This window comes from Glycine soja, chromosome 8, assembly GCF_004193775.1.
Source record: "Glycine soja cultivar W05 chromosome 8, ASM419377v2, whole genome shotgun sequence".
NCBI classification, from domain to species: Eukaryota; Viridiplantae; Streptophyta; class Magnoliopsida; order Fabales; family Fabaceae; genus Glycine; species Glycine soja.
Genome location: NC_041009.1, coordinates 20,417,564 through 20,427,647, shown reverse-complemented (window position 1 = coordinate 20,427,647; position 10,084 = coordinate 20,417,564). Strand labels below are relative to the sequence as shown.

The window sequence follows — 10,084 nt, the reverse complement described above, 5'->3', positions numbered from 1 at the left end:
GTATGTAAAACAAGCAATTAAAGACCTAGCATTGTATACGACCTTGATTGTATGTTATCTATAGACAAAAAAAAAAAAAAAATCTCCAAATATTTAACATAATTATATATCCAAAATTTAAGTTTGAGGTCACTAGGTAAAAAAAATATTATCATTTTAAAATACACTATAAGCATATATTCATTTCTCTTTTTGATTTTTTTTTAATCTTATGGGACTTTTGGTGTGTGAATTTTTTTATATTCTTACGGATGATATTTTTGAGAATTATGTTTATAGGAAATGCATTAAATATGTTTGATATGTCTAAGAAAATTTTACTAACGAGGAATATAATTAATTTTTTTAGCAAAGGAGCATAATTAATTTCCACCTTATAAATTTTTTTTTCCTTTCGTGTGAATCTTGGATTCTCATTTCCTTCCTTGAAAAACATAATTAAAAAATGATTATTGTGAATGTTAAATTCCTAAAACATATTTTTTTAAAATTGTTACGCCAAACATATAAATCAAACATTCATTTTCAATAAAACTTGCAAAAATAATCTCCCTACAAAATACCCCAAAAGTAATGATCTTTTTACAATGCCCTAAATTAATTGTATATTATCCTATTAATCTTTTTAATAATTTATAAAAAAATATTAAATATATATGATATAATAAAAACATAGACAAACATTAAATATTCATTCTATAAAGTAAAAGAATCAGAAAAAAGATATTGTAAGAATCAAAACACCAAAAAAATTATATCTTTTTATTTTTTTTCTCTGCAAACAGTTTGTTTCGCTGTCTTGTTTTATGTGTTTTATTCTTTTTTGTGTTGATAGATTTTTATTTTAAAATCTGATTAATCTAAAATTAGACTAAAAGATAAATAAAATTTCATAAATAATTATTTTTAAAGAATTAAAAATGATCATGTTACCTTTTCTTATTTTGTCCTTTGACCAAAATAGGATTTTACTCTCTACTCTCTAATCTGAACTTTTTTTTTTCCTTTTACTAGTATATTAACATGTGTCTTGCAATGTATTTTACAAATTTTGATGTTATTCTAATTTTTAATGTATTTTTCAATTTAATATCAATATAACTTAGCAATTTTTTACATAAAATATTTTTAAAACATATAAAATACTTATGAATATTGATATAGTCAAATAGTCTTGTATTTACAATGTCTTATATCATTTTAATTTGTATTAATGAAAAAAAAATCTACATTTAATATTAGATGTTGTGAATAATTAGACATTTTGAATAATTATGAATTTTCTACATTTAGTATTCAAATTAATGAGAAAAATTTTCTACATTTTTTGAAATAAAACTATCATTTTATTTTTTATCTACATGGAAAATTATTGTTGATTTAAATATGATATAAAAATGAATTAAAATATATTAATATTTAAATTAATTTGAATAAGAATATATAATCTGATTATTAATTTAAAATAAAAATAAAAAATATTTAAATATGATATAAAATCAATTAAGAATATATGAGTAATATAACTTAATTTGAATAAGAATATATAGTTGTGTTGTTAATTTAAATGTTCAAATGACAAATATTATATTGATCATAATTACCTCTGTTAATATAATTATAATTTAAATCAACTAAAAATAAAATAATTTTTTTTATAACATTTTGACAAGAAAATAATTAATATGGTGATATCACATGATACTTATTTACTTGACAAAGCCTTCTTCTTTTATGATAACTATCATAAAAGTCATATAATAATAATTTATTATTGAATTACAATAAAAAAAAATATTTTACATGACCATTAAAATTTAATTTTATAATTTTTGTTTGTACTCCCGAAAGCGCATTCATTATAGAGAAAACTTTTCGTGCAAAAAGTTGAATTGATAAAACTAAAGATCCGTAAAGCATTATTAAAGGTGTAAGTCTAATAAGTTTAACATTTGACATCAATTTATCTTGTCGTTGTATGCATAGCCACACTGATTCAATCATGTTTGAATCATGATTAAGCTATTAAAATATGACTAAATATGTTTACCAATTCAATGATCCACTGTTAAGAATAGGAGAAAATTTAAGTGCAGTAACTTGGATACTTTTAATAATATTTTATAATCAAAACTATATAAGTCACATGATGGATAACAGTTTTAAAGTTTTAACATATAAAAAGAGTTTTAAAGTTTCACCATACAAGAGAGCACTAAATTTTATGCTCTAAAAGAGTTTTGAAATCTGAAGTTTAATATTTAAATGATCAAAGTTTCAAAAAAATGCACAAACATAACCTATATTTATAGCCTGAGTGTAGAATTGCATCAAGGGGGTAAGGGGGTTGATCAATTGAGAGAAAAGTGCAAGTTTGAATCCTTAGTCCTATCTTTCTCCTCTTTGTTCGGGTGTTAAGCCTTCCTTTCCGCAGCTGGGACAGCTCTTTAGCCCAAATCCTTGGCAATCAAAACATCTACATGCAAAGCACCAATAGATTTTAATTTATGGCATATTAATTAGAGAATGCAAGGAGCAGATCGAATCAGACAACTTACTTCCACCGTTCAAATATATTTCCGTTCTTTTTATTCTTTCCCGTCCCCTGCCAAGCTCCAAAATAACTAGCTTTTAAATCATTTTATCTTCTTAATAATAAAGAAACAAAACAACAGAACCTTGAAAATGAATTTCATGGCATGGCACCTTACATCCAGGACATTCAATTGCCCCCTTTCCTCCGCAACTTTTACAACTTTTCAGTAACTGCATGCATTTTCAAACAGATAAACTAAGAATGAATTGGAATTAATTTGTCAATCAAGAAATTACAAGATTGAAAAACAGACAGACCGAGTTAAGTGAAAATCCTCCTCCAGACTTTGAAGCAAAAGTAATGACTAGAGTGTTTCGTCTTTGGTGAAGCGGAGGAGGAGGAGGAGGTAGAGGAGTCAAGCCCTTGCAGCAAACACAGATATGATGCATTTCTTCCTCAAGTGGATAGGAATAGGATGGATAACAATATAACAACTAACAAGGGCTTCTCCTCCTCTATATCAATATCAATAAAAATACAAACATGTGAACAATATTTATCCACCTGGATTTTTATCATTTTTTTAATTGGATCCTCAACTTTTATTTTTTTTTCTGAGACATTTGTGTTGTGGTTATAAAAAATTAATCACAAACACCTCTAATTATAATTACAACGCCAAATAAATGGGAAAACCCAATTGAAAATAAAATAAAATCAGGAACCTAATTAAAAAAATATAAATTTGGAGACTTAATTAAAAAAATTGGTAAAAATATGAAAACCCATAGCATAATTAAATCATTTTATTTCTTGATTTAAAATAACTTCTTCTTTTTTTTTTATTTTTGAAGTATTTTAAAAACTCCTCAGGGTTCATTACATAAAATTTAAAAGATTGAATATATGCCTACAAGATTATTTATTTTTAATATCATCTTAACCCTCATTTAGAATATCACTGATCCACTTGAGAGATTAATCATTTGTTCTTGTATCTTCAACAATTATTTCTCTTCTTCCTTTAGAATATATTTATTTTATACAAAAAAATGCTAAGTAAAATATCAACTATCATCTTTGAATGCATCTAAAAGTTTCAGCTTAAACAGCATGTGATACTCCTTTTTAACCTTTAATACCAGTAATGAATGTGCCACCACATGTGTTTAAAGAGATTGACCTAGTGTGAGATCGAAACCACATGAAAACTGGAATTCTCAATATCAAGAGATTGACCTATTATTATTTTATATTAATATTTTTATTTTCTATTTTATTCGTATTATTACTTTCATTATTATATATTTATTATAGGGGGAAGGGGAAAAACCGATTATGGTTTTTCCATAATCAGTTATTTACTGTGTTGGTATGTTGTATGGGGGTGATGCAGAACAGACTCTCATAAAACTGTCATTTCCGTTTCTTTCATCTCACTTGAGATATGAAAATAGTTCTTTGGACACAACTAAACAACTCTCTCTTTTTACTTTCCAATCCTTTCAATTCCACTTTCATTTCTCATCATTTCAGCTCAACCAAACCGACAATAAGTTAATAATTGGTCCAATGCAGAAAGTTTCCTTTCCAATAAAAAGATTTTGCACATCATATTAGGCTCGGAAGCAAATTAGACCATGATATATGGATTTGTGGTATGCAATAATCTCATATTTGATTCTATTTCAATTCAGTAATTGTATGGTATGTGTACATGGAACTGCACAAGCAAAAGATCATGGCGTGTTAAGAGCCAAGAGATTTTCTACATCGCCATCGTGACTGGGAACAGGCTATCTAAGAAAGTATGTACACCACCTCCTAACAGCATTGCTCCACTGTGGGACAAGAAAATTGTAACATGCATCAGAATTATGGAAAGTATGAAATCCAATAAGGAAGTGTAGGGGGAACATGAGTGTGCCGTTTATAACTAATCGCTTATTAAAACTTCAAAAATTACCTTATAGGATTGATCCACACTGACTTGCTGAGAACTTGGTGAATTAAAGCAAGCTCTGCCAATACAGATTTGAATCAGAAACTGCCTCCAATCACTGGGTCTTGTCAAGAAATCATCATTTTCTTCATTCACATAAGAATGACTAAATATGCAAATAGACAATCAATATAATACGCAAAGAATTGATGTACATATAATAATTTAGCATCCCTTCTACTTTGATGCATCACAAAGCATTTTTCATGGGGGCATTGGTACACGTATCCTAAATTTAAAAAAACCTTAAAATCATAAGTTATCTGACATTCGATTCAAAGTTTTAGAAACAGAAGTGATTTGGCATATTAGATTCATCTGAATTTTTGAATGGATTAAGTGAAACTAATGAGAAAATAACACTGGTTTGCCTCAGTTCTTTTGCAACTCTGCATGGAAATGTTGCGAAAAAAAATAATGAAAATCTATTGATTGTTTAAGTACCTACTAAAAATCTCTAAAAACCATAGATATTCCCAAGGAGTTTGATCTAATTCCTTCCCTAAAAATCTCTATGAATGTCACGACCCAAACTTGGATCGTGACCGGCACACAAACTATAATTTCCTTAGCCTGACTAGCCTAAGATTATCTTGCTCTAAAACACAATTAAAAGACCAACTTAAAGGGGTTACAGAAAATCCGGCAAAGTTTCCCCTAAAAATAGGACAAATCTCATTGAAAACATATCATATATATATATATAGATCCGACAACTAGATATCAAGACCATAGATCACAACATAGGTCCCATACATAATATCCAAAATATCAACTAATAGTGATATAGGTCATACACACTAATCATCAAAGTATCTCAAAACATCATAATTATATCATTAGCATATCTATAAGATAGGATCATCTACATCTCAAAATAAAGAGATTTTCTCTATGTCTATCACTACCTTTATCCCTATAGTTGCATCATATTGGAGTCACAAAAAAAAAAAAAACTCTCCATCATATGCGATAGAGGCCTGCCAAAAAGATGAAAAAATCCTAGATAAGTCAGCAAATCCCACTATTCAACCACTTGTGTATCTAAGGGAAAAAAATGAAAGAAAGGGGTAAGTCACGAAAACTTAGCAAGAGCAAAGAATACAAAGCGGACAAGGAAGGAGAGAGCAAGCATAGCACAAATTTTTACATCTAAAAAAGAATTTAAATGACATTAAATAACAACAAAAAAAATACAACTCACTTTTAGAAACTATTGTCTACTCCCTTGGAAAAGTTTAGAAATACATTTAAACACATATTCAAGAATAACAAACTTTGTAAAAACTTTTATACTACTATGTGTACATAGGCCACATTATCTCTTCGCTGTGATGAACGGTAATTATAGAACTACGACATTTAACTCGTAGACTGTATTATCTCTTCGTTGTAACGAACATAAAATACATATATACTATGAGTATCCGACTTATAGGTTATATTATCTCTTCGTTGTAGCAAACAGAAAACATATATATACTATGAGTATTTGACTCATAGACTACATTATCTTTTTGTTGTAGCAAATAGAAATCAATCACAAACTCACAATGAGAAAACCAATTTCCACCTCTTAAATACATTATCAAAACTATTAAGAATCTCAAAGAATAAATTTTAATCAAGCAAAATAAATATTTTACTTCATTCTCAAGTACTTCTAGGAATCAAAGATCATAAAAAGAGAATATTTTGAAATTCACTAGCTTATCCTAAAAGAATTTAAAAGTGTCACTAAGTAGATTAACTACTCACAACCAAAGAGAACACAATCAATGCCTTCCAATGTTGTTGGGAGAAGCAACCACCGTAATTTTCATGGAATCAAAGCATAAAAATCGAAAGAACAAGATATTAGACAAAATCCCAAAATTTAACATGCCTAGGGTTTTGAGGAAACCACAATGATCCTACTATTTAAATTTTTCCAACCCCTCACACATAACTCATAACTAATCTATGTCATCAAAATACTCAATGGGTTATGGATTTATCTCAAAGAACTCAAATAGTCAAATTTTAAGGATGTGGGTATTTTCCCTTTAACCCCAATCTCCTTCCATGCTTGAGGACCACAAGGTTGTAAGGGAACTTAATGGGTTTTAGAACAATTGGGAAAATGTAGAACGGAGAAATAATGTTGATGGTGAGATAGAGAAATGGAGGTGCACAAGGGAAGTAGGTTCTACTGTTAGAAAAGAACGAAGGAACTGGGAGGGGGTTCTCGGGTGCTTAATAAAAGGGAGGTAGAGTTTATGTTTTATTATTATTATATTATATTTTTTTTCCTCTACTTACTGAAAGGGTGTGTTTCTATGAATCTTTAGCAGTAACCAGCAGAAAATGCAGAGCATGCATCAAAATCAAAATGCTCATAAAATTTACCTCTAAAGTCAACTTTGGAAGCCCAAAGTGAAAATGCATCATTGCCAAACATAATAAATCAATTTCATATCTTCCAAAGCCATTACCACCACCTACAGGAGGAACGAAATCAAATCTTTCAATCGCTTCTCTTTCTTCTAACAAATAACAGACAAGTTCAGTTGTAAAAGATGATGCTCCTCTATCCTTCTCATAGGCCACCAAGTCCCTCAATACTTTGGAGGTATGTGCGCATGAGAAATATAGTTAATAGTTATAAGATCTATAATTCACAGAAAAAGACAAAATCTATAGACAAAGGATAAGCGAAAGCTTTACAGTTGTATCCGTAGAGATTTTAAATTTTGACAATCATCGGTCATATTATAATTAACTGAAAATTCAGCAGAGGGTGTCCAATCAATAATTTCTGGTCTTTTGTTGTAATTAGAAGATCAGCCAACTGATCTTTCAAACAATAATACATAAAATGCTTTTCTGGTGCAACATTCATTTTCACACAATTAAAGATGTCAAAAAGCTGAATAATTATAACTGAGTTTTCATAAATTCTTTACAACATCAAGCAGTTGTGTTGCGCATTGGTTGCAGCCTAAAACTTATTTATGCATAACTCTGAAATCAGAACTCAACACATTTGTAATATTATTAACAACTTTTGCTCTTATCGACCAAATTTTTGACAAACAATACTTTACATCCTCAACAGATCAAACCAATTCTTGTTCCCTCAATCAATTGGGTCAGGAAATTGGATAAGCAACCTTTTGAGTAATAGCTTTTACACACAAGTAGTTGAACTCTGAATTCAAAAGGCTATGAAAACTAAATCATGAAATGGTATGTTAGTAGGCTTGCAACATGGCATCAATCAAATTCAAATACATGACAGATAAAAAGGGAAAAATATTTTAACCATTTTATTCGACTCATTATATCAAAGAACAGAAGTTTCATTAATTTGTATTAGGAAAATGGGTTTAACAATTTATCAATATTAAGCTGAATCTATAAGGAAAATGGGTTTAGCAAAACAAATAGAGGTTAGCATACTGTTCTCAAGAATAATGTGTCTTCTACAAGGGGAAGAAATGAAGCAAGTATCAGCCTGCGTAACAGAAACCAATCCCAACTGTTGCTGTTATACAATGCAAACTTGTGAACAAACGCAGTGGATAAACAATAGATGTGACCTCTTTCATAAAGCATTTTATCATCAAAGCCCCTTCTTATGTATGCCGGTCAACTGGTTCACAAGATCTTTTTCTCCAGACTTTATTAAGATATCAATTGCAGCATCTTTGTGTGGAGGTTGTAGCAGAACTGATTTCTTAAGCATTATCTTGGCCAGCTTTGTGGCCTCCTTGAGGTGGCTTCTTTGACAAAGCCCAATTAAAAGAATAGAATAAATATCAGAGTCAATGGAAGACAAGCATCCCTTATTCTCAATTGCTTCAAGCAAGTAGAATCCATCCAATATCCGGTCCTTCATACAAAGCTCCTTTAGCAAGAGGCTAGATGCCAAAGTATCCAGTCTTACATCACCAGCAAGCATTTCCTTGAAGAGCTTCTCTGCTTCCTCCAGCTTTTTAATCCTTATCAAAGAAATCACAAGTGAACTGTAGAAATCACCATAGGAAACACAATGTTCCACCACAAATTTATCAAATAATCCATAACCTTGTTCCACATGACCATCGGCACAGAGGCTTTCAACCAAAGTAAAAACAGTAACATGATTTGCGTGGCACCCAAAAGCTTTCATCCTATCCAAAATATCCAATGCTTCCTTCCACTGGCCTCTCTTACAGAAACTTTGAATGACAGATGTATAAGTGACAACATTTGGAGTACAAACTCCACCTTTCTCCATTTCATCCAACAATTCCAATGCTCTTTCCATAGACCCAGACCTACAAAAGCCATCTAAAATGGCCGATAAAATCACCAAATTGGGCGAACATCCATGTAGTCTCATAACCTTAAGCACAGAGTAGGCCTCCTCAGATCGACCCGCGTTAGAGAATCCCTCAACTATTGCCATATACGTAATAAGATCAGGACAAAGGCCATTGGAACTCATCTCACTGGTCAACTTCAGAGCCGTTTCAATGTCACCCTTCTTGCAACACAACCTTATAACCAGATTATACATGACAGTGTCAGCGTGGAGGTTGAAAGTGTCCTCCATCTTCCTCAACACCCACAGAGCCATATCAGCAAGCTGAGCTTCTTTACAGAGCTTGAGCACCTCCCTAAACATGTTGACAGTGACTAAAGACCCTTCAGCCTCATAAGACTCGATAACGTCACGAATAATCTGGGGATTGTGATGAATCCGAAGCAAGTTCGAAGCTTTGGTGTACATGTAAGAACTGTGCCTGTAGCCAGATTGAAATCCTGCCCAGACGAAAAACCTGACACCCAATTGAGGTTGATAGGGACGGTCACGGCAGGTGTTGAGGACCTGGATGATAGATTGAGAGTCGAGTTTAGGCTTAACCTTAGACAATGAATGCTCAACACTGCCATTGCTTTGGTGGAGATGGGAACAGAGGACATCAATGAGGGTGGAGAAAGGAAGGGCTTTGGTTTTGAGTGTGTGGAAGGGTAAGAAAAGCTGAAAATTTACAGAGTGGGGCATTGGGATAGAGATTACTGAGTGAAGATGAAATGGATGAGGGTTTGGTTGCCTCAAATTTTAAAAAGGATTCAGCTTGTGCAGCAGCAGCCTTCCTAATTCCTATCTTCTTTATTCTCATCTCAGTCTCCACCAACAGTCCAACACGCCTTTCTTTTTTCTTCTTAATTTTTTATTTTGTCTCTATTTTTTTTAATGTTTAATTACACCGTTCAATTTACCAAAGAGGCTGTACTTTCTTCCATTTCTACTTTGTAAAAAAATAATTATTCTTTTAATTTTGAAAACTTTATTTAAAAAAAAAATAGATTGACATTGTTGGATTGCCAATTCCAACGTCTTATATTTATAAACAGTAATTATTATTTTTAAATTATAAATTTATAATAAGATAAATAATTTCTTTTAAGAAAATAAGAATTTAAGATAGTGGTAGCTTTTGGTTAAAAAACACTTTAGAGTTTGGATAGGGTTTGGGGTTTAAAATTATCTCAAAGCATCAAACACTTCTTATAAC

General features: G+C 30.8%; 1 protein-coding gene and 1 pseudogene across 2 annotated transcripts; both read right to left on the bottom strand.

The window, feature by feature from the left end:
* Positions 1-2,114: 2,114 nt before the first annotated feature.
* Positions 2,115-3,042, bottom strand: LOC114422668 (protein PHOTOSYSTEM I ASSEMBLY 2, chloroplastic). 2 transcript variants are annotated; one of them, XM_028389143.1, is made up of 4 exons: positions 2,854-3,032; positions 2,707-2,766; positions 2,559-2,605; positions 2,115-2,476 (listed from the first exon to the last, which is right to left on the bottom strand). In XM_028389143.1, exons 1-4 carry the CDS (start codon positions 2,983-2,985, stop codon positions 2,389-2,391), a joined length of 327 nt encoding a protein of 108 aa, XP_028244944.1. In that variant the 5' UTR covers positions 2,986-3,032; the 3' UTR covers positions 2,115-2,388. The 2 variants fall into 2 exon arrangements, with proteins under 2 accessions (XP_028244944.1, XP_028244945.1); XM_028389144.1 differs by having other exon boundaries at positions 2,445-2,476; positions 2,559-2,624; positions 2,712-2,766; positions 2,854-3,042.
* Positions 3,043-4,182: 1,140 nt separating this feature from the next.
* Positions 4,183-9,711, bottom strand: LOC114422660 (annotated as a pseudogene).
* Between the last annotated feature and the right edge of the window lie 373 nt (positions 9,712-10,084).

Coding starts and splice junctions, on each gene's coding strand:
- LOC114422668 (XM_028389143.1), bottom strand. CDS start 2,985: ATGCATCATATCTGTGTTTGCTGCAAGGGCTTGACTCCTCTACCTCCT. Junction 2,606..2,706: donor TTGAATGTCCTGGATGTAAG/GTGCCATGCCAT, acceptor GGAGCTTGGCAG/GGGACGGGAAAGAATAAAAA. Junction 2,477..2,558: donor AATATATTTGAACGGTGGAA/GTAAGTTGTCTG, acceptor CTTTGCATGTAG/ATGTTTTGATTGCCAAGGAT.